This window comes from Marmota flaviventris, chromosome 1 (genome assembly GCF_047511675.1).
Source record: "Marmota flaviventris isolate mMarFla1 chromosome 1, mMarFla1.hap1, whole genome shotgun sequence".
In the NCBI taxonomy this organism is placed as follows: Eukaryota; Metazoa; Chordata; class Mammalia; order Rodentia; family Sciuridae; genus Marmota; species Marmota flaviventris.
Window position 1 is genome coordinate 31755568 of NC_092498.1, and position 24862 is coordinate 31780429.

At 35.2% G+C, this 24862-nt stretch overlaps 1 protein-coding gene across 1 annotated transcript; it reads right to left on the reverse strand.

Moving 5' to 3' along the window:
* Nucleotides 1-400: 400 nt before the first annotated feature.
* LOC139704657 (BET1 homolog) lies at nt 401-7746 on the reverse strand. Its single transcript, XM_071607538.1, has 4 exons — nt 7588-7746; nt 4469-4593; nt 2140-2196; nt 401-561 (listed from the first exon to the last, which is right to left on the reverse strand). The coding sequence occupies exons 1-4, from the start codon at nt 7604-7606 to the stop codon at nt 406-408; spliced, it is 357 nt and encodes a 118-aa protein (XP_071463639.1). The 5' UTR covers nt 7607-7746; the 3' UTR covers nt 401-405.
* Between the last annotated feature and the right edge of the window lie 17116 nt (nt 7747-24862).

The following is a 24862-nucleotide window of genomic DNA, read 5'->3' on the forward strand; positions in this document are numbered from 1 at the left end:
ATCCCATCACAGACTGGCTTACTACCCTAAGAGCTGGGAATCAGGCTCTGCAGGCATTCTACTACTTTCCCACTATTTCTTATGTGGAACATAAACCTCCATTTATGATAACAACAGGATATTAATCTGACAACTAGCAAACAATGAGAAAAAAAGGTTGGTAGAGCGACACTGATTTTAGGCCATCTCAATACCCCTGAAAATAGGGGTTAAATGAGTCAATAAGAAACAGTATTCAAAGAACACTGTATTATCTAATGTGATTTATACAACAAGCAAAATTCAGTAATCTTCAATGGAAAAGGTCTAATATTTCAAAATTAGGAATGTTGCGATGCTGATTTTTATCAAAGTGGTACTCCATCCTATTAGTTGGAACAAATTCCAAACTCACACTTACTTGCATCACCTCAGTTTAATAATCCCATAAATGACAAAAAAGACAAACAATGAAAACAACATCATATAGCACAGCAGCTTGGTTTGGCTCCCTCTGGATAAAATCTTCAGTTTTCCCATAGTTTTACCTAGAAATCCAGTTGTAGAATCAAATTGTGAATCCTATGAGAGAGAAGAGAAAAAGTAATACTTAGGTTCTATTATTCTACATGTGCACATTCAAGTAATTGAATACACTGTTATTAGTGTATATTTTCAATGACAGTTTTTGTGTTTAATCAGTTCAAGAGCCTGCTTATAACCCTGGGTAATCAGCCTGATTACTCCATGCAAAATAAAGCAGTTCTCTCAATGAATAAAAAGCTCTTTCATTACCCAATAGACATTTTTTAAAGTCCCACAGAGTAATTAAAAAACTCAAAGTATTTAAGCCTTATTTCAATTATGTGGATTAAAAATCACTAACAATAAAACAAACATTGTTAAAAATAGTAACAAAGGTTTGTGGACTATCTTACAGGATTTTCCCATTATTCGTTATAGCATTGCTTTCCAGGGTCAAATAGGTAACTGCTACCCAGTAGAAGAAAGCATTCAAGGTTTAATATGGTTAGTGGTTAAATGTTTAAATTCAATATGGTTAGCAATTAAGATTCTTTTGTTTAGATAACTGACTTTGAAGTACAGTAGAGTGTACTAAGTATTAAGAGAATATCATGCATGGGGAATAGGATGTGGAAAGGACAATAAATATGTGTGAAGAAAAACAACTCTATTCAAATAGCTGGAAAAGTCCTTAAGATCAGAGTAGGTATAGATAAGAAATATTATACTTCCACTGAAGTCTTAATGTCCTCAGATGAAAAATCCCTGACATAATTAAAAGACTTTTTTGCATACCTCAGTATCCATGTGCCTCATACACTTAAATACTTATGGTTCTTCACTGGAGTTATGCATCAGGATCTCTGGTGATGCTCTTTACAAAACACATATGCCTAGCTCCCTCCCCTTAAAATTTTGAAGCAGTTTACTTAGTGTGAGAAATAGAGATACGCATTTACAAGGAGTTCTCTAAGTGGTTCTAGCACGAAGCTAAGGAAGAACACCACTTTCAATGTCATATTAATTTTTGAATAGTGCAATTTTAAAATCATGTGAAGAAACAATGGAAGGTTCAAAGAAGTTTGACATCCAAAAAAAGGCATTAACAAATGAAAGAAGGCTCTAATAAGAAAATATATGTATTGCTGAGCCTTTTTAGACAAGAGATAAAGGGCTTTGGGCTATTCAAATCTATGAGGTCTTTGTTCAGTAGTGAGCCTTAGAAAATTTGAGCAAAATAAATAAGTTTCCATTAAGTGGAAACATTTGGTTGGTTGGATATAAAGTGCTTTTTGATTGCATGGTTAATAAATTACTAGTTGTCGTTACCCATAGAGATTTCTAAGACTACTCAAAACAGTCATTTGTCTTACATCTTTAATACTGTTTCTAAACACAGGGCTAAAGAAACATTAGCTTCCACCTCTCTTCCTACTTATGTATTTGTAAGATGAAAATACAAAAATAAATCATAGCTATTATAAACTGATTAGATACAAATGAATGGTAATTCAGAACTTATGATCTCTAGATCTCTTTCAAATGGGACAAAAATTAAAATATTGTTCCTGATTAACAGACTAAATTTGAGAATATTAAATCAAATTTCTTAAAGTTAAAATCATAACCACTTACCATTTCAGCTAATAGCTTATTTTGACTTTTAATTTCATGGCCTATTTCAATGGAAAGCTATAAAGAAGAAAACATACACATTATTACTCATATAATGGTACTCAATTGTTATAAAGTAAAAACAACAATACTATTCTAAGCATACACTTTTTCTCAGATTTCATTGGATTCTAGAAAAACATAGTACACTCTTCTCATACTTTGTCCACTAAAATTAATGGAAAAGAAATTTAATCTTTCTACTGGTAATTAATGGACATTTTCTATTTCATTCTGATTTCATTACAATATTCAATTCTATGTTTTAATTTTGGTATATTATTCTCTGGCTTTCTTATTCTTCATTGTTTTGTTTTCTACTTTATTCACACAAAAGCATTTACCTATATATTTGAAAAGATATACAAGTACCTATATAAGCAATTTAAATCCAGACATAAGTATTTAATGTTTTCTTAATGAAACATGACATTGCTTTGAATATGTCTAAACTGACTATTTTGATTTTTTAAATATATTTTCATTATAATATAATAATAAATTGGGGAAAATGTTAGATGTTAGTGTTATCTAAATCCTAAAGCTATGCAGAAAAGAGCCCAAGCCTACATAAAATAGAAGTAATTTCAGCTGCCATGTAAACCAAAATCTAACACTTTTACACAACAAATTCATCAAGGGATTCACTTCCAAGATATTTGAATAAATACAATCAACTACTAAATATTTGGCAAACCATCATAAGTACTGTTTTCAATTTAATTGGAAAGCATGTGGGATAATATTGATCTAAAACCATATTTAGAATTCTAAAGATCAGAACATGAACCTTCCCCTCAAATTTAACAAATCAAAACTTATAAAGCTAGATGGCCCAAATCACCCAACTACTTTAAACAAATGCCATTCGTGTCAAGAAAAGAAATTTCCAGGACACACAGCTTTCTTCTAATAAGGAATCTTAATTATTAACATTAGAGTTTTGTTTATTTTGTATTAACTATTTAATTCTTATGCCCTTTCACATGTTATATTTTCTAAATTATTAACATCATACAGTATTATTAGGTTCTATGATCAACTTCTTTTGATTTAATATAACTTTGAAAACAATACTCTGTTTCAAAATATGATAGTCTCCAGGCTGATTATGATTTGATTTTCCCAAAGATTATATGGAAATACCAATTAAGTTTTGGTAACATGGGTTTCTACTGAATGTTTTAGAAGCATATAACATGTTTATTGCAATGAAGAATCAAACACATATACTACTAACATTTTTGTCTAATTACTTTATTCAATACAAATTTACACAATTAATATCAGTGATAAGGAATTACTCTAGTTTCTATGTGGAATAAAAAAGAAAGTACAAAAAAAAAAAAAAAACCTACACTCAGGTAAATTTCTTTTACACAGAAATAATACCAAAGCAAATCATTATGCAATAAACGCTACAGAAATACATTCATAAGGAAAAGAGTTACTTTGGATATAGTGATTAGCTAAAGCAATAAAGTAGGGTCGCTCAAGAAAAGCACAGCTTTAGTCAACATAGGAAGAGGATGACCATGGCAAAGAGTTGGCATGATCAAAGATATGGGATGGAATGGCAACAGCATACAGAAGATACAAAGAGCACTCTCATTTTTCTGGCAGAAAATATATGTGGATTCTGGATGTGCAAGAAGTCAGAAAAGTTGGAGCCCATATTTGAAGGACCTATTCAGTCAAGGTAAAGAGTGTGAACTTTATTTGGTAAATCACAGAAGTCACCAAAGACATTTCAGAGCTCAGAATGCAATTTTAAAAATACAAAGATTATTCTGGCAACAGTATGTAGCTGAGGTCAGAATAGAGGTTAAGAGACTCTCCCAATGACTCACCTTGGAAACGAGGGCTAGTATTAGAAAGAGAGAAACAGGAAAACAGAGATAGAAACACAAGAAAGCATATGACTCAGTGACTGAAATGACATTCAAAGGCAGAAACAAGAAAGACTTTGGTTTTTTATCTTAGGAGACTAGAAAAAGGAGAAGAGCTACTGGGGGTGGAAGATGGTTGAGACATTACTGCAGAATATATATAGTATTTTTCAGATTTTAACACAAAACATAGCCAGAGTTTAAAAAAAAATTGGATTTGTCACATTTTCTAACCTACTTAAAGAGGCTAAATTTTGAGTGCATTTTGACTTTGCTAAACCACAGTATTTGAATAACCATCTTCCTCAGTAGATGCCAATAAAAAGTATAGTTTATAAGTATGTGATATATGTATACAAACATACCAATCAAAATGTATACCATGCTAACAAGATACTTACAGATTTTATAGCAGTTACTTTGCTTCTAAGACTCTCGGTGAGTCTCTCATTCTCTTCTTCACAGGCACTGTACCCACTGTGAGAATAGCCATGGTTCCCATAGTTGCCAGAAGGTGCTCCTTCACCTGCAAGGACAAGAGTCACAAGGTTAGTGTAGTAAACCAAAAGCCACTTTTGAAAGTTTAATAGGAAAGAACTGAAAAAGACCCCTTGAGGGCGTTGCAGACCACATATGTCTATAATATTCGTACTCCAAGTAAATTTTTAAAATTTAGAAACAGAGATCAAACCAATTCTTTCCATTACTTCTCTTAAATAAAGAACATTCAGTTCACTTCAATACATATTTATTAATCACTTACTGATTATTCAGAAGACACTAAAATAGGCACTGCCATACAAGGATATTGGCACACATATCCTGCTCATTAGAAATATGTTTTAATAAAAGATCTAAAAGCAGTTACATTAACTACTCATTGAAGAAATCTAGTTTTGAAGGAAAGGAAGAAAGCATCGTGGGAGGGAAACTCTTGGCAGATGGATGATGTTTTACCAGCATCTCTTTCCCTGAATGGGAAAGAGTCAAGGGGTGAAGGGAACACAAACTGAAGTCCTAGGAGAGGGAATAACTTATGGAGAATATTAGTTGAGAGTTCTGTGGCATTTTAGTCATTCTTCAACAAATATTTGAGCTATATGTCAGATCAACTACTCTTTTCAGGTGGTCCTTCTATAGAACGTATCTTCTAGGGGATGGCACTAGGAATACAGTCCCCACCACCCTAATAAGGTACTTGGTATTCATCAGGCAAACAACAGGTGCAGTGAGCCTTAGAGAGTGAATGCAACATAAATGTGCTGGGGGGTTGAAACGGGAAAGCATGGTTGAGGGTGTTATCTAACCACATTTTTAAAAAGTTGATGTCATCAGTTTCCTCAGTAAAGGAAGAAAGGGGGCTATTTGGTGATCATTTGAAATAAAAAGTAAAGAGAATAATGAAGAGCAATGACCAGGACTGCTCAGGACTACTAGGAGGTTAAAACCAACCTGGTTGCCACAACATGTTGTAATGGTTTCATTCCTCCCAGATGTTTTATAGAAGAACTCAATGGCCTGAATTAACCCTTGAAAAGCCACACTGTTAGACTGATCTAGAGCTGGAGGTACAACACGGGGGCTAGAGAAAAACAGAGTCCCAAAAGTTTGAGATTGCTTGCCAAAAGAATGCTTGAAGCATATATACGGATTATGAGAACTCTATCCATGAGATTCTAATTTAATTGGGATCCAGATAACAACACTTTAAAAACTTCCCAGGTAATTCTAATGTACAGTTGGGCTGAGAACTATCATTTCTCAAGTCTATTTCTTGAAATTTAGGAAGTCAAAAAAATATATTCAAATGGGCAATAGTCTACTAATGATGTAAACCCATGTGCCCTGGGAGTTTTGCAAAAACCTCCACAATGTGGTCTCATATCCCCTACTTCAATCAAACTAGTTTAATCATCATAATCTCTTGATTATGATGTAGTTCTAGTACAAACCTTTTTAAAAAATTTTGGTCACCCTCCCATCTGGAACTTACTTCTCCCACTCTCCACTAATCAAAGTCTAGTTGAAATTCCGATGTTTCCACAAAGTACATAGTGATCCATCTCTGCAATCTCGGAAACATTCACTATCTGCAGAACTTATCTGGTATTTGGATGTTTAGCTAGCACTTTTGTACCATAATTTATCTTTGTACACAGTCCTACTCCCCAGCTAGGTTGGAAAGCTTTGGGGAGCATAAACAAGGTGACAAATGACTATGTAATTAAAGCTTACTTAATTACACAATAAATGTTTGTTGTTCAAAATCAGTTCTTTTTTCACTTTAATGACCTGGACCACTTTTTAATTTTGTCTTCTCTTTTTAGAGATTGATCCTATGGGCACTTAAGCACTGAGCCACATCCCCAGCCCCCCACTTTTTTTTTTTTTTCTTTTGAGACAGGGTCTTGCTAAGTTGCTGAGGCTGGCCTCCAACCAGCGATTCTTTTGCCCCGTCTCCCAAATCGCTGGGATTACAGGCATGTGCCTCCATGCCTGTCTTAGACCACTTTCTATGATCCAAATATTCATAAAATGCATAAAAACCTGTTTCTCACAGTACAATTTATTAATCAATGTAGACGTCTACATGTATTGGCAACTTGCACTGACTTTAAATAGCCAACACTACAGAAAACGCTATTGTTTTTCCCTTTTCCATCTTACAATGAGAATGGTAACATCTTTTAAAAAATATTTCAGGTATTTTTTCCTCAAATATTTCAGAGTATTTCCTACTCTGATTAAGTAGGTTTTTTTTTTTTTTTTTCAAAGCCGCTTAATAGAGAGCTTAGGACCAGAGAATGCTGTTAATAGCTGTGTGTTATCATAGGGTCCATTAAATCTCCTTGTGCCTGACTTATTCCTGCTGCTTAGTATGCTGGCTTCCTTAATTCACAAAGTCAAGAACAATGTGAAGTTATTAAACCTTATCACGTTTTACTTACTGCCTTAACAGTGGAACAACCTTCAAGTAAGAAACTTTCTACGTAAAAATCGCCTTTGACCCAGATCTTACATACCAGTGCCTTGAATAATAATGGCACGTACATTTACCTTTGTAACTCACTGTTACCAACATAATCAGTAGTGTGCTTAGCACGCAACACCCACTCTTTATTGAACAGAGAAAGAGAAACCAGAGTCAGGCTTAGGGAAATTGAGCAGTTTCCATGTTTCCATAATCACTACTTAGAGACTAAAAAAAAAAAAAAAAAAAAAAAAAAAAAAAAAAAAAAAAACACTACTGAGTTGGCACTTGTACATAACCCAGCTCCAGATCTACTCCCTCTAACCTACCATCCAAACTTGGTCTGAATTGGACTTAAGAAACTCCCTGGGATGTGGGACAAATTACGTGTTTCCACTCGGACTGCCTCCAAAGATTACCTTCAAACATCCCACTTTAAGGCCCCAATGCCTATGACAGGAGACCAGTCGAGACCCTCCCACAGCCCTATGCCTCCCAGCAAGGCTGTTTCTGGGGTCCCCAAACTTTGAACCTCAGCTCACTTCTTACCCAGGCCTGCACGCCTCATCCTGCCAGAGGAAGGAGAGAAAGGCGAGCGAGGGAGATGTGGGTAGGAAAGGGCCGGAGTCACCCGGACCTCGTCTTCAGTCCCAGGGGCCAGAGCAACGCCAACTTCTTGCCCCAAAGCGCAACGACATCAGTGGAGCCTAAAACACCGCGCTGGATGATGGCGTCACTCGTGCGCTTATTGGTACCCTGCGAGAAGGGTTGCATGGTATTCTGGGAATTGTAGTTCGCTGGCGACCAGGACCGTGTGGAGGGGGGCGTGGCGCGAACTCCTTTCCAGGAGCGGGCGGGTTTCTGGAAGAGCAGCTGCAGAACGTGGCCCTGGTTCCAATTTGGGGGTTTCCGTGGCTGAACCGCCCGCAGAGCCTTGATTTCAGAAGTTAGAGGGCAAAGTTTAACCCTCCGAATCTTCCCTGATTCAACCTACTCCCTTTCACGCCCAGTCAGATTAGGGGAAGTAAAGAAAAATTTTGTCCGGGTTTCTTATTTTACAAACAAGTAATCTGTAGGGATAGAAGAGAATAGCCCATTTGTGCCTGGTCACAAGAAGGGACCTAAGGACAGGACCCCTGCACTTCCACTTAGAACTTTTTTTTTTTTTTTTTTTTTTTTTAACTTGCACGAAAGATATTGAAATATTGCTCGCATCTAGCAGTGTGTCAGATTTGGGGTTTAAAAACTTGGTGGGCGCTACGAGTAGAGTGGTGCTGATACAGGAGTTAATCGGAGAATTTTGTTTTATTGTACCATACGATTTGTCGTGAGGATATGATGAAATCATGGTTTTTGAAAAAAAAAAAAATCTGGCTGTGTTTAAGCACAGCCTACTTTTTACAGTTTGCTCTTGTTGCTTTATGATAGAGGAATTGAAAGGAAAGTGACCACAACACTAGGAGCCACCAAGGGATCTTTATTACAACAGTGAGAAGGAGTAGAAAAGAAAGAGAGAGAGAGAAGAAATAAAGAGGCAAGAGAGCATGAGAAGGAGAGAGAGAGAGAGTGAAAGCGAGAGAAGAAAGAGAGCAAGAGAGAGGGAAAGCAAGAGAGAGGGGCCCAGCAGGAGGGAGTTTTTATAGCCAAAATCTAATGGGATCTTTGGGTCTGCAAGCTAAATTGTTGGTTTACAATGATTGGATCATACAGTAGTTGCTAAAGGTGTCATCTTCTGTCTTCAGGCAGAAGGGGCAGGGGTCAGATGTGGGTTTCCTTTGCACCAGGTGGGTGGGGGTCCAGTGTTCAGACTTGATGCAAATAGGTGATAAAGGACCAGACAGAGGGGGCTTTGAGTGCCTGGGTAATCCTGCAGCTAACATTTGTTCAGCCCACCCTGCAGACAACTGCACCTAACAGGAATAATTTCCATAATGGAGATTTCTGAAAATGTAATCTCTAAACAATTAGTGTTTTCTCATGGTCGTTTTTCAACATAAACATGTAGTATAATAGTGATTTAAGTTGTCTCTCTTTTTAAAGAGATCGCCTTTTTAAAAATACACACAAAAACAACTTCTAGTAAAAATTATTAACCTGGGAAATAAACTTAATCCAGTAGTGTTTGGGGAGAAAAAAAAAGTCTTCATAAAAATAAAATAAACCATCATTCTCTAAAAGTAATGGAATTAAACAACGTTTGCAATTAGGGACAACCATAGCAAATAAGCATCAAAGATTCAATAAGAGAAATGATAGTTGGGGTTTCTTTTTGATATACAATTTTTGACGGTCTTTTCTTGTGCTACAAAAGCATTCTATAATCAAAACACATTAGAAAATATCATCTTACTAAAAGATAACAAATGTGAAAATTGTTATTTGTGAAAATCTAATATGTTTACTAAAACCAACTATTTTCTTACTCTTTTGTAAACTATCTCTCTTACTTGGAAGGAAGACAAACAAGTAAAATAGAGTTAAAAAGAAAAATAATAAAGTATTCCAAAACTGAATTCCAGAAACAGCTGGTTCACATAGAGTTTGTAACCTAGTATTTTGCATTGAAAAGATAAAGCATAAAGGATTAATTTAATACACAGAAGTGTAATTATTAAACATGACCTCAGTTGACGTAGAGACCAGAGAGAATTCTTTTTTCCTTTTTTTCTCTTGTTCTGTTTTTTGTTTCTTTCTTTTTTTTTTTTCATTTTTAAATTAAAATCTCTAACTCTTCTTGCTGACTGAAGGCAAATAAAATTCTTAGAGATGAATAGCATCTATAATTTTTTCTCTATTCTCATAGGATAATATCACAGAAAACATCTAATTTTCAGAGGTCTCCAGGAGATGACTAAAAATGACTAAATAATATTATCTCCTCTATAGTAATTATGGAAACAAGAACATGAAGAGCAAATATCTGAATTTTGGTATAAAATTACAACCTTTCTTTTTCCTGTTTGTCTTCATCCTGTCCATTTATATTACCTCTTCCTAACTAAATTCTAGGACCAAACCAAGGGAACAGCATGCTAAGCTCTCAAACCTGACTAAATAAATGTTTCAAAGTGGTTTTTGAAAACTCTGTTATATAGTAGGTGTTTTGTAATCATGAAGCAAATGAGTATCTTGAGCATCGTATTTGAACTGTAAGAAACCGTAAACTAAAATCAGAAAGCTCTTGACTTGCAAACAGGCTATGGAACAAAGGTTAGTTTGTAAGCCAGTTATTTGACACTTAAAACATATATTTCCTGGAGACTGAGATGATGTTTATGTCCCAATCCATCCCTAAAAATACATGACTCTGAAAGCCAAAGTCTATGTGACCTGCAAGACAGCTGAAATGCTCTATATTTTTAGTGAAGGCCTGTAGAATAAAAGTAAATTAGAAAAAGGTAGTTCATTGAAAAAACGAACTACCACTGACAAAGAAATGAAAAATTTCAAACTATTTTTGTTATCCTTGCTTGAGAACAAATGGGTTTCACTTGAAAATTCTTAAGTATGCCAAGAAAAAACTTACAGAGTTTGCAAAGAGCCACCAACTTGGTCTTCAGTTTCTGTAATTCAGAAATATTACTGGCACTGAGGTAATGCTTCTTGACCATGGTTAATAAAAGTGAAGCAGTTTTAACTAATAGGTCTTCAGCAGAGCTAGCTACATAATTTGCAGGGCACAGTGCAAAATGAAAATGCAGTATCCCTAGATCGAAAGCAATAAAAAAAAACCCACAAAGAAACAAAAATATATATATAGAAAATAGGAGAAAAGTACCATTAAAGATATTAAAACATAAACCCTTTTACTTTCTTATGTGATCCTCCCAACTTGTCACATTCAATTTGTCATTTAATGTCCTTCTAATAAAGAAGAGAAATTCTAATTATTAGCATGAATTTTACCCTTCATCTTGATATTGTGCAATGACAGTTTTAAATACCAACATAAAGCATTTCACTTGAATATAAAAGCACCAAAATTATTCAATTTCTTCTTAACAGAACAGTGAAACCACTGCACAAAACTAAATGCCTTTTGTGGGAGGAATTCCAGAGATTGAACCCAGGAGCCACTTCCTTAGTCCGTATTTTTTTATATTTTCTTTAGAGACAGAGTCTCAATAAGTTGGTTAGGGCCTTGTTAAGTTGCTGAGGCTGGCTTTGAACTCCTGATCCTCCTGCCGCGGCCTCCCTAGTCACTGGGATTACAAGCAAATAAATGGGTTTTACTTGGTGTGCCACTATGCCCAGCAACAGCTCTTTTTACTGCCCACCTTGATATGCACATATTCTCTTGACCTACAGCCTACTGATGAGTTAAGAGTGACAGAAAAAAAAAAGGAAATATGAGTTGCTTTATCTTTCCTTCTGCTTCAGTGTCATTATTATCAGTACAACTGGCTAATAAGAGATGAATAAGAAAGAATAGAATAGGGTTCCGCGGTCATTTTCTTCTTTCTGCAAAGTTCTGGATCAAGTAGAACATGTGGTCTTTGGGGGCTGTCAGTACCCAGATATAGGCACACTCTTAACACACTTAGCTTGTTTCTTGCTGAACTTTCATGCTTCATGAAGTCAATCATGTTCAGAGATCACTGCAAACATTATATTTGGGTGAAAAAGAACAACAAAAACAAATACTGTCCCTTTCTCCTCTGCTCATATGTATAGTACATTGTTCCATTAGACTTCATTAACAGAACACAGGTCAAAGTTAAAATTATTAAGAATGTCAAAACAGTGACCGCAGAACACTAAAACCAAGTGTAGAAGCCTGAGAGAGAGTCGTATGCATTGGCAAAGACTATACCCACGAACCTGCCTCAGTGTTGAGAGAAATTTTCCAAGGAAATGGGGCCATAATTGGTAAATTAAAAAGTGAATAGAAATATTTAAAATGAGAAGTGAAATTCATGGGGAAAGTAGAGTACCATATATATGAAAGGAAGTAGAGAACCATATATATGATGTCCTAAGGGAAGGAAAGAGCTCTAAGTTACACAGTCCTCCAAACCACCCACTGAACCAGTTTCTGTCTGGGAGCAAATGCTTTATACGGTTAATGAGCATTAGACAAGTGAGATTCTTGTGACTTAGTACGTACAGGCAGAGAAAGAAAAAGAACAGAAGGAAAGAAAGGGAGGGAGGGAGGGGTGGAGGAAGAAGAGAAGGAAGGAAAAGTCTTCAAGGTGGTATGAGGCAAGTGAGTCTTGAGTAATTGACTGTGATGGCAGGAACAAGGCTTTTTCTTGTTTCACAGCAAGATGTTTCACTTTTCCAACAATTCTTTCACAATATTAAGTTCTTCTTCTGGAAAATGATCCTTCCTAATGTCAGTTCATCAGGAAATGCGATTTTATTTTTTTCTCAATATTTGGCCCCACAGTAAAGCAGTGTATTGTAAAGCTGAATATCAAAACGGGCACTTTGCAGTGGCTGGCCTTTTAATATTCCAATTTTGAAGACGTCTCTGACATTTCTAATACATCATTTTATATTATAGAAGATAGGTTTAATTTACATTGCCTAGAAAATACAAGTGTTATGTCTTAAAAGACTTTGTATTACCTATCATTCAAGATCAATTTAGTCAAGTTGATAGTCATTTTATCTTAATAGTATTTATTATTCAAGAAGTATATTGAATTATCACATTGATACATTCAAACATGAAGCATACGTTTTGGTTTTATTCCTATAGCTCTGTTAGACACTTTGACAGACATGGAATTTTATCGCTCCACTTACTGACTTATTTTTCTCCCAGTGGTGCAGATTAGTTTTATATATATGAAAGTCAAATTTCTCAATAAGTTGTTCAGGGATTGAAATCTGCTCTGAGTTTTCATGTAGTAGATATTCATCTAATTTTTCTGTTTTACAAAAGATTATGGTCTCATGACTCTTAATTTCTACAGTTGGGCTACAACTGTGTCCCAAATGTATCCATGCAATCATCTCAGTTTCCCTTAGTTTATTGACACGGAAGTATTCTCTAGGCAGGACCCAAAATATCCAGTTATATTACCTTGTCAGTTAGTAACCATAATTAGAGTCAGCTGAGATGGTCGAATTTTATATAGACAACATTCAATTCCTTTTATTCTTATAGACTAAATTTAGCTATTTCAGAACATTAGATAGTGTTAAAATGATTTAATCATTATATTGAGTCATTACTTGACACCCACATTCCAAGATGATTAAGTCTGGTATTCCTTTAAAATTTATTCATGCTTTGCAGTAACTTTTCCTGTAATGGTTCTGATCTGATACCAGCTTCTTGGATTCTTTTATTATATATATATATATATATATATATATATATATATATATATATATATATATATCTCAGCAGATATAGATTATACTACTTTGAACATGACATAGGGTCACTTGATTTATGCAATGGTAACATTGTAATACAATGGAAGCAAGTTAATTTTTTCAATAAGTGTCATTATTTCATTTCAATTGTATATTTATATAAATATAATATTTTCTACCTATTTCTTATACAAAATTAATTTAAGTGAATTTTAGGTGAAATATAACTTAAATTGAAAGGTAAAGCAAAATTTTCAAAATAAAAATATGTTGCTTTGGGTTGGAAAGAATTTCTTAAATAAGATACAAAAAATCAATAACCAAAAAAGGAAATTCTGATAGACTTCACTACTTGAAAAATATCAACTCCTATTCATTAGACACCACCATTAAAAGAGTGGAAAGACAAGTTACTAAATGGATTTTATTTGCAATAGATGTACCTGACAAAGGATTTATATGGAGAAAATATGAAATACTCCTGTAAATGCAACAGGAAAGAAGAGTAAGATCAATAATAAAAATAGAAAAGAAAAATGTTGAAAGTTTTTAAATAAAAGAGGACCTCCAACTGACCAATATATATTTGAAACATTGCTCAACATCTTTAGACAACAGAAAAATGCAAATAAAAGTTGCAACAGAATAGAACTGCACCTTCTCCAAAATGTGTGCTTGTTTGTGTATATAAAATGCCAGGTGTTGATAGAGATGTGGACCAATTAGAACTCTCAAATTTTTCTGGCAGAATTGATGTAACCACCTTAGATAACTGCTTGACAATATCTACTAGAGTGTATATATACATATTCCTGTGAAGTGCCAATTCTGTTCCTAAGCATATACCACAGGAATATGAATCAAAAACATAGCCATGGTTTCACTATTTGTAATAGCTACAAATGAGAAACTATGCAGTTGTCCATTAGGAGAAGACCTGGATAAATAAATTTTGGAAAATGCATATATTAGAAATGAGTACAATAAAAATGGGAAAATCTAATACAACATGCAATGTTGATGGATTGCATAAACAATATTCAGTGAGAGAAACTTAATGGGAAAAGTGCATTTAGAATGTATAATTTCATTGACAAAGAGTTTAAAGAGAGGCACAGCCCACTCACTGTGTTAGAAATCTGGAAATAGGTTAACTCTAGAGTAAACAGGAGTGGGCAGAGGAGGCTGCTGGGATAATGGTAATCTGCAACGTAATTTATTTTTTAGTTAGTTATCCAGAGTATTGTGAGAAGTTATGAAGCTGTACATTTTATATATGTGCTGTACTGCAATAAAAATATTTACCAAAAATAAATCCATAATTAAGTTTCTTCTTAATAAATATTAAGTATATATTAAAGAAAGCAAAAGCTTAAGAAAAAAAGATAAAGAAAAATTAGCAGGCCCTGGCCCTGGCCCTGGCCCAGACAAATTAAATTAGCTTAGGGACAAAACAGATCATGTCCCTCTTGAGAAAGATTTAGCAGGATACTACCAGATGACATGCTGGATGAAACAGTGTACAGTGCTGGTTCACTGGTTCATTGTACAATAGCATTTTAATGTGGTAAATTCAAAGACCATGCTTTGCCCGTTGTCCCTCTTTAATTAAAATCATGTATTTTTCAATTTTCCCCAATCTGCTCTACAACAGTTATCAAATGATGTTTCTGTTTGCATGTGCCCTGGGAAGCTAACTCTGAGATGGAGGTTAGCGTGCAAGAAGCTCACTGGCCAGTGCTCTCAGGATCAACTGCTGGTGGGCAGGGGTAGAAGAAGCACTAGCAGAGAAAGTTGGGCTGTGAGACAATCAGCTTGGTGATGGTAAGCTCTGAACTGAGATGACTCTTCAGAGGTGTCTACCCTTTCGTTGACCAGTAATTGGGTATGGTCTGCCTTGGGAAGCCGGTGCAACCTTGGGCCAGGTGACCCTGCTGCTGAAGGCAATTCCCTGAGAGGCCAGACAGCAGAAAGCTAGAAGCAAGTGAACCCCCAGAAACTGGGCAGTAACTCCCTCAGTCCTGAGTCAGCTTGGGGTCACCAATCTTCTTTTGAGGGCTAGACCAGCTTCCCAGAACAAAAATATCTGAGATGTTTTCCATACAATATTTTTAAACACTATGATTTGACTTGAAGAATCACAATGGAACAACCATCCCTGAAGAAAGCATGAGGTGGGATGGAAAGGGAGAGAAAGGGAAATTGCATGGTAATGGAGGGAGACCCTCATTGTTATACAAAATTACATATAAGAGGTTGTGAGGGGAATGGGAAAATAAACAAGGAGAGATATGAATTACAGTGGATGGGGTAGAGAGAGAAGATGGGAGGGGAGGGAGGGGGGATGGTAGAGGATAGGAAAGGTAGCAGAATACAACAGTTACTAATAGGGCATTATGTAAAAATGTGGATGTGTAACCGATGTGATTCTGCAATCTGTATTTGGGGTAAAATTGGGAGTTCATAACCAACTTGAATCTATTGTATGAAATATGATATGTCAATAGCTTTATAATGTTTTGAACAACCAATAAAAAAAATAAATTAAAAAAAAGAAAGAAAATTAATTAAAGGCTATTTTCCCCAACCTTGATGCAAAGAAAGTATTTGTCTAATGAAGAAGGAAAACTATGGTTCTATAACCGAGACAGATTTGGAGGGCAGAAATATTTCCTCCTGAGGATATGAGTGCATGAATATAATATGATTTTGAGAGAGGAGATTTTATATATAGTATAAACCATATATTATAGATATAATTATATGTATTTGACACATATAGTTTTGCAAATTTAGTATATTTATGAACTCATAAAAGGCATAAGGTATAAGAGGAGTTTTTTTGTGTTTGTTCTTAAATGTAAGATGAAGGTACATAATTAGGAGGTATAAACAGTTTATTGGGGTATAGATCTATGGTAATTGTAAAAAGTCATTAATCTCTAGCATATTCACTGAAAGGGATCTAAATTTTATTAATCTGAATTCTTCCTCTTGAGAACAGTAAATTTTTCTCAGAGATAGTGGTCAGGCTGTAAGTGGTTGAGGTCTACTGGTTTGAGACAAACAATTCAAAAATCAGCAGAATTTCCCCAAGTAAAGTGGACATGCTATGTTTTTTTTTTTTGCATGATTTTTTGTTTGCATGATTTTTTGTTTTTGCATTTTGCAGCAGACATTTAGGTAAATAGGTAGAAAGACTAGATACATCAGAGATAAAGGAGAAATATACAGAAAAATTCCAAGGTGGACATCATGAAAATTATTGCACAAAACAGTGCTAGACTTTGTGCAACTAATTTTCTTATTTCTTTTTATTCTTTTTGTTCCTTTGTAGCTATATTCTCTGTAGGGTTTCCAGAACTTTGGACAGAGCAGATTCTCTAAGAGATGGATGCCAGGGTCAGGGTCAAGATTGTTATTCAGTAGTGCATTAAGCATGTGTGAGGTTTGGAAGCATTTGCATAATAACTCCTGGTCACTATTCTGAGCAAAAGCAGATTTTATGGAATAATTTACAGAAGTAAAGGCTATGTGTTCATTTAAATCCCTGATGCCATCACAAACTGGCCATAAAAGCGATGGCTTATCAGCAAGAGCAGTAATTTATATTCTTAACTTAGGTGAGTTTGGCCATATACCTATATTCCTACTTATTTTATGTTGTTGAACTTTCTTCACTGGATGGAGACCATCTTTTCTTTGGAGGCAAGGATATAGATCTGATCTTACTTGAGGCACACCGAGTTCTCCCTGTGGTAGAAGGTAGCATCTCAAGTTGTGGCCTCCACCTAGGCTGCAGAAACTGTCTACAGATAATTTGAATTCCCTCAGATGTCTGTGTACCCCTTCATATGGACAAGGATTCTGAAATTAAATATAATTCTCACATTTGAAAGAAATAGAATATTCCATTATTGTTAAGTTCTTCTCCATCAATATTTTTTTCTTTTCCATAGGAAATGCAACAAAAAATCAATCAATAGTACAAAATGGAATCAACGTGTAATCTTTACAGTTGTAAAACAAATGCCATTATGTTCCATTGTTTTCTCACCTATAAAAACTGCTGATAGGAGACACTATGATTTCTTCCCTTACCAAAAATGTTTTTTATTCTCCCTATATGTCTTTATTATTAGAGCCTCAAGACTAAAAAAGATAATTTGATTATTGATGATTAGCAAGGAGTTTTGTGGAAATCAAAGTCACTACACAAAGAATTAGAAAAGTTATTTTATAGATGTGGGGGACAGATACTTTGGTACTACTTTCTCAGTCCCTCCAATTTTACTAAAGTGTTAACATCAAATCCTGGGCACTTAGTATGTTTGCTCAATTCTAGGATAGCCTGAATTTTTATAGCTCAATTACAAAACTTTGTAAAGAGAAAAACAAATCTTTGTAAATGCTAATGTGTGACATAAATATTCATGCTTATGCACTCTTCTAAAATCTGGGTCATTTCCAGCTTTATTTCACTTAAATAATGTTTTTTTTTTTCCTTCCAGGTGCCATCCATTAGAAAGGAATTGTGGCCACACATGGCCATGAATATGTATCTAATTGGACAAACATTATTCCTATATTTGAGAAAACAGGAAAGCAGCAGAAATGAAGAGGCTTTTCTTCCATACCAGAGGACGGTGACTTCTGTTTCCCAATTGGAGGGGTTAAGGGCGTTGGTTCTTATGTGTGTCATCATACCCATCCCACTAGAGGTGAGAGGTAACTTTATGGATGAAGGAAAGTGCCCAACTGACTCGAATGCTAGTGGAATAATAGAGTAGCTGGACATTATACATTAAAACATCTGTCTCTCCAGAAGCCTTAGAACAAGATTAGTTAATTTTGCTCACTATTCTATGTGACTCACAGGCAGCCAACAGCAGAAGTTTTATGACTATTCGTGTCAACACTTGTCCTTCCCCCTCCATTTAAAAACCAGACTAGAGTTCTGTTCATGCAGACAACACCACAGTTGAAACTCAAGGCATATATGTGTGAGAAGAAAGGGACAGGAAGTGAGTAGCCATCTGTTACTTATCTATAAGTGATACTGACATCCTGTTCATCATCATAACCCTGGTCTCTTTCTTTGCTTCCAATTACTAATTTCTTCTACTCTTTTTAGACATTTCTGCCTGAATATGTCACCATAATTTGAAACTCAATCAGTTTCTCCTGTAAACCAGCTTGGCTTCTTGCTTTTTAACAAAATGTTTTATTTCCTGCCATTGAGGCACTTGTGTTTGGCTGTTTTATTGATGGATGAGGCAAGATGGGAGCTTGGTGTTTGTTCTTTGTCTCTCCCAAGATTTGAAAGTGCTCCTGAAGTCAAACTTGTGAGGGAAAACAATAAGGCAATGTGGTTAATGTAGATCTTTAGCTGCACTCTTGTGACGGTTGCCTATCTAGCTTCTTCATTGAAAGTACTGGTCCCTATACTGGGCAAAATGTTTTCCCTGATAAATGGATTCTAATCCATATGGGGGGGGGGGGGGTTCATGGGATAAATGGAGGAACTTTGATGGGGTAAAGGGTGGGGGAGGAGGCAAAAGGGTAGGAAAGACAGTGGAATGAGACAGAAGTCATTATCCTAGGTACATATATGATTGCACGAATGATGTGACTCCATGTACAACCAGAGATGTGAAGAATTCTGCTCTATTTGTGTACTACAATGAATCGAAGAGCTTTCTATTGTCATGTATAACTGATTAGATAGATAGATAGATAGATAGATAGATAGATAGATAGATAGAAATAAAGAAAAAGAAAATACTGGTCCCTAGGCCTTAACTGATCAGACTAACTGGCCATTTTTCTGTTAGTCTTATCTACTCACACTGGTGCAAAGTGTGCCATTCTGAAATGTCTTAGATGAGTCAGGCTCTAAGCTGCCATTGTTCTACAACTCTGATCCAAAAGTTCTTGCTCATCTGATAATTTTCAAATCATCCTCCCACCTTTCTTGGTGACTTTAAATCTTTACTCCTAACAACCCAAATATCCATCAACTGGTGAGTGAGTAAATCAAATGGAGCTTATCCATGCAGTGACAGCCTGCTGATAACAGGTATCTAATGCTGGTCTAATCTAATTATTTCAGGAATAAAACCGAGAATTTTCCTTTTGATTTTGGAAACATGAGTATGACCTTAACTTGTCACACTTTTGAGGAACTGTGTAGTAGACATCTGAGTCTCCTCAACACTTTCTTTATTTCCAGAGCTGCCTTCTTCAAATCATATACCTCTAACTGGATGGTCAGTCAAAGCACCCCTTCTGTATCCTATTTACAAGGGATGCCCTTCCATTGAGCACAGTGGTGGGCATATAACCCACACAGGTCCAGAGTCCCATGTCAGAGTTGCTTTATGGACACTGGCAGAGATTTGATCCACCCCCTTTATCACAAGCTGAAAGGTGAAATCTAAGGACTGTTGGCTAAATATCTTTTTTAAATGAAGGAGAAATTCTATCCAATGAAACACCTAAGAGAAGCCATAACATGAAGAACTGAAAGATAACAGTATTATGATGGAGTTAAAACAAAGCTGAAGGTGTAAATAGATAAGAGAGAGGGTTTGATTACATTGTTTGAACTCTGGATCCAGCCATGTCAAACACCAGATTTGCACTGAGCTGTGTGTCAGTAAAGTCCTAGAGGTTTGTTTGTTTTGGGTTTTGCCTCAGCTGAAGTAAATTGGATTTTCAGCATTCAAAACCAAAGGAGTGCTAAATATTTGATCAGGTAAAAGAAATTTTGCTGAAAGTCCTTGTGTCTTCAGAGTATATCCACCCTAAGTCAAATGTAATTTTCTTGCTGTTGACAAAAAAAAAAAAGGTTTTTGTTTAGTTCCTGGATAAAATAAAAATGAACAGTGATGAATAAACTATTGGATAATTTCATATGAGAGTGATATAATAGGCTAAAAATTAAAATTAGTTCTTTATCAAGTAAAAGATTACTTCCCATACTTAAGGCATCAATTCTGACATTTGAAATAAAAACATTAAGTAATGCAATGCATTCTTTAATTTGAAGGAAATTATTGCAATCATTATTTGAAGTAAGTCTTAAAGACAAAGCATGAATGATAAGTTATGTGAGGAAAAAAATGACCATTTCTGTGAACAATTCACCATTTCCTTTCTTACAGATATTTACTATAGTTCTTTATTGTAGTTTATTCCAGAGAGAATTAAACATACAGAAAAAAATCCACATCCCAAACCTAATAATCACACAATATATACAGTCAATAATATTTGGGAAGAGTTTGTGCTTATTTTTGCATTAATTACATGGAATATACTTTTTAATATTTGTCTTCAATGCATTCGTTCGTTGAAGTAGTATTGTCTAGTGAGAAATTATTCAATAACCATATGTATTTCCATAGTGCTGGAAAAGGGTTCCAATAAGGTGATCAAGGTCCCTGAAGAACTAGTCTTAGAACTGACACAATATCATTTTCATCACATCCTAAAGTACAAAGCAAGTCACAAGGCCAGCCCAGATACAGGGATGGAGAAATAAAACCCACCTCTTGATGGCAGGATCTGTCAAGTCACATTACGGGGAACATGAATACTGGGAGAGGAAGCTTTGCAGCAGGTTTGCAAATTGCTATACTTCCGTAGCTGATGTCTTTTCTTTCTTTATTTCTTCCCTTTATCATTTCTCATATTGCCTCTCTCTATCCTTCTACTCCCCAAGAAAATAAAACAAAAAATTAGAAAGCACTTTTTCTTGAAGTCTGAAAATTAGCAATAATTTCCCTGCAAGACTCAGGTTAAATTTTATTTATCCCTTGGAACTTATATGAATCATTTGAAATTAGAATAATTGATCCTTTCCAATCTTCCAGTTACTTATAACATATTCAATAAGTATTTACTAAATGTCTCCTACAAGCCCATCATCACTCTGTTGGATGCAAAGAAAAATAAGCCATGGTTCTTACTGTCAGAGATTTAAAAAATCTATTAGTGAGGCTAGAAGTTCCCATACAGGAAGTTTAATATAATTTGAGACACTAATGCTCAGAGGTATTACAAGATGACAGATAATCTCCAGGTTTTAAAGAAATAGTTCAGAGGAGTGTCTCAAAGGTATCAATGAATAACAAAAATAAAACAGGATCATATGAATTATACTTATTGAAATTTATTTAAAACACTTTTTAAAAACATGAAAAATCAACATTGTTTATTAAGGTATATAGTTGAAAAGATAGAAATAAAGCAAATATGCATTGATAATAAAATGAAAATCAGTTATGGAATACCCATGTAGTGAATATTATAAACTCATTAAATAGGAGAATATGTGTCCATATGAGTTGATTTGGAAGGATTTCTTTGTTTTAACATTTTTTTTTAGTTATAGTTGTACACGATACCTTTATTTTTTTATTTTTTAAATGAATATATTTTATTTTTATTAATTTTAATGTATATATGATAGCGGAATGCATTACGATTCATATTACACATATAGAGCACAAATTTTTCATATGTCTGGTTGTATACAAAGTATATTCACACCAATTTGTGTCTTCATACACATACTTTGGCTACCAATGTCCAACACATTCTGCCATCATTTCTAACCCTATGTCCCCTCCCTTCCCCTCTCACTCCTCTTCCCTATCTAGAGTTCATCTATATCTCCCATGCTCCCCCTCCCTACCCCACTGTGAATCAGCCTCCTTATATCAGAGAAAACATTCGGCATTTGGATTTTGGGGATTGACTAACTTTACTTAGCATTATATTCTCTTTTTTTTTCTTATTTTATTTTTTTATTAGTTGTTCAAAACATTACATAGCTCTTGACATATCATATTTCATACATTTGATTCAAGTGGGTTATGAACTCTCATTTTCCCCCCCTATACAGATTGCAGAATCACATCGGTTACACATCCACGTTTTTACATACTGCCATACTAGTGTCTGTTGTATTCTGCTGTCTTTCCTATTCTCTACTATCCCCCCTCCCCTGCCCTCCCCTCCCATCTTCTCTCTCTACCCCATCTACTATACTTCATTTCTGTCCCTTGTTTTTCCCCCCCTTTCCCTTCACCTCCTCTTATATGTAATTTTGTATAACGATGAGGGTCTCCTTCCATTTCCATGCAATTTCCCTTCTCTCTCCCTTTCCCTCCCACCTCTTGTCCCTGTTTAATGTTAATCATCTTCTCATGCTCTTCCTCCCTGCTCTGTTCTTAGTTGCTCTCCTTATATCAAAGATGACATTTGGCATTTATTTTTTAGGGATTGGCTAGCTTCACTTAGCATAATCTGCTCTAGTGCCATCCATTTCCCTGCAAATGCCATGATTTTGTCATTTTTTTATTGCTGAGGAGTACTCCATTGTGTATAAATGCCACAGATACCTTTATTTTATTTATTTATTTTTATGTGGTGCTGAGGATCGAATCCAGGGCCTCTCACATGCTAGGCGAGCACTGTACCGCTGAACCACAACCCCAGCTCCGATTTGGAAGATTTCTATGATGTATTTTCAAATAAGAAGAATGATGCAAAAATTTAATATCACCATAGTTTTGTCAAATAAACATAACAGTTTTTTTTTTTCCTTTGCTACTATGACATTATGAGACTTCTGGAAAGACACACAATAGGTAATGCACTTTCCCTGATGAACAGAAGGGGAGAGAGAGGTGATAAAGGGAAGAAACGAAAGGAATAAAAGTTATCAGCTAATAACGTGCAGAAAATTGCAAGCGTTGCTTTCTCTCCTCATATTCATGTTCCTTGTAACACAACCTTGCAGATCCCATCATCTAGAGGTGAATTTTATTTCTCCACCTGTGAACCTGGGCTGGCCTTGCACTTGCTTTGCACTCTAGGATATGATGAAAAGGGTATTGTGTCAGTTCTGAGACTTGTCCTTCAGGGACTTTGATCTCCTTGTTGGAACCCTTTCCAGCAAGGAAACCCTGCCCCAGCCCAAAGCAGCCAACCCCCAGGAGCAGAGCAGCTGGATAACTGCAGCTAACCACAGATGTGTCACTAGTCCCCCTTAAGACCACCATATCACTCATCTGAGCACGGGGTAGGAAACTGCAGGCAACAGAACTGGGAGTGACTTGATTGTCAATTTAAGTCACTAAATTTTGGGACTATGCACTATACAGCACAAACTAACTAATGCAAATTTTCATTAAGGAAAAAATATCACATTACACTAGTGCTTTATAAAGGAACTACTATGGATAGATTATATAGCTTTTAGGAAGCATGTAGATGTGTATAATACTTGACACAAGCAAAATTTTAAAAATTATAGGGATTTAATGGTGAAAAGGGGTTTCATTTCTTTGTCATATGAAGACAAATCTGTTTGTACAAACTCATTTTTCTATTATGTCATTTTTACACTTATTTGTAGGAGATCTTTACATATCCCCTTTATGAAGCCTACGTTTGTTACATATGTTACAATCCGTTCTTCCTGCTCTGTGGATTAACTTTTAAACCTTAATATTTTTTTTGATGAGCAGAATTTCTATTTTTTTTTTCTTTTATGGTTAGAACATTCTATATACTGTTTAAGAATACTTTTTCCACCCTGAGGTCATGAAGATAGTCTCTTAAAATCCTCAATTAGGACTTCTCATCCTTCACATTTATATCTATCCTTAAATCAGTTTAGTGAATGGATTAGAATAGAAATCAAGTTGCATTGCTTTTCCCATGAGGATAAGCAATTTTCCCATTGTCATTATTGTTGAAAATGCTCTCCTTTCCCTCAATCTTGTGTAATCATAATTTCTCACAAACCAAGTACTGTTTGTGTAGCCTTTTTGTGAACTGTACTTATTTCATCACTCTATTCTTTGATTCTTGCATCAGCAACAAACTATTTAAATAACTTTATATAGTGTAACTAATATTAAGAAGATCAAGTCTTCCTACCATAAGATGCTTCTATAAGAATGTTTTGGCTATTTTTGCCCCTTGGGGATTTCCACATAATTCTAGAAACAGCTTGTCAAGTTTCATTTAAAATACCTATTGATATTTTAGCTGCAAATGTATTGCACTAGAGGATCAGATATATCCTCAACATAGTGTTTTCCAGTTTTTAAACTCTGTGTATCTCTGCATGTATGCTGCATTTTTTTATTTTATTACAGTATTGTAGAGTTTTTTTTACATAGATCTTTTTTTGTTAGATGTCGATTTGTGAGATGTCAATTTTGTTAGAGGTCGATTTTTTTTGTTAGATGCATCCACATATACGATATAATTGATGCTGTTGTGATATCTTTCTTAAACATGACATTTCCAAACTGTTTATGACATATAAAAATGAAATAAACTAGTGGGCACATTGCCTGTAATTCCAGTGACTCAGGAGGCTGAGGCAGGAGAATTGCAAGTTTGAGGACAGCCTCAGCAACTAAGCAAGGTGCAAGGTTCTAAGCAATTTAATAAGACCCTGACTCAAAAT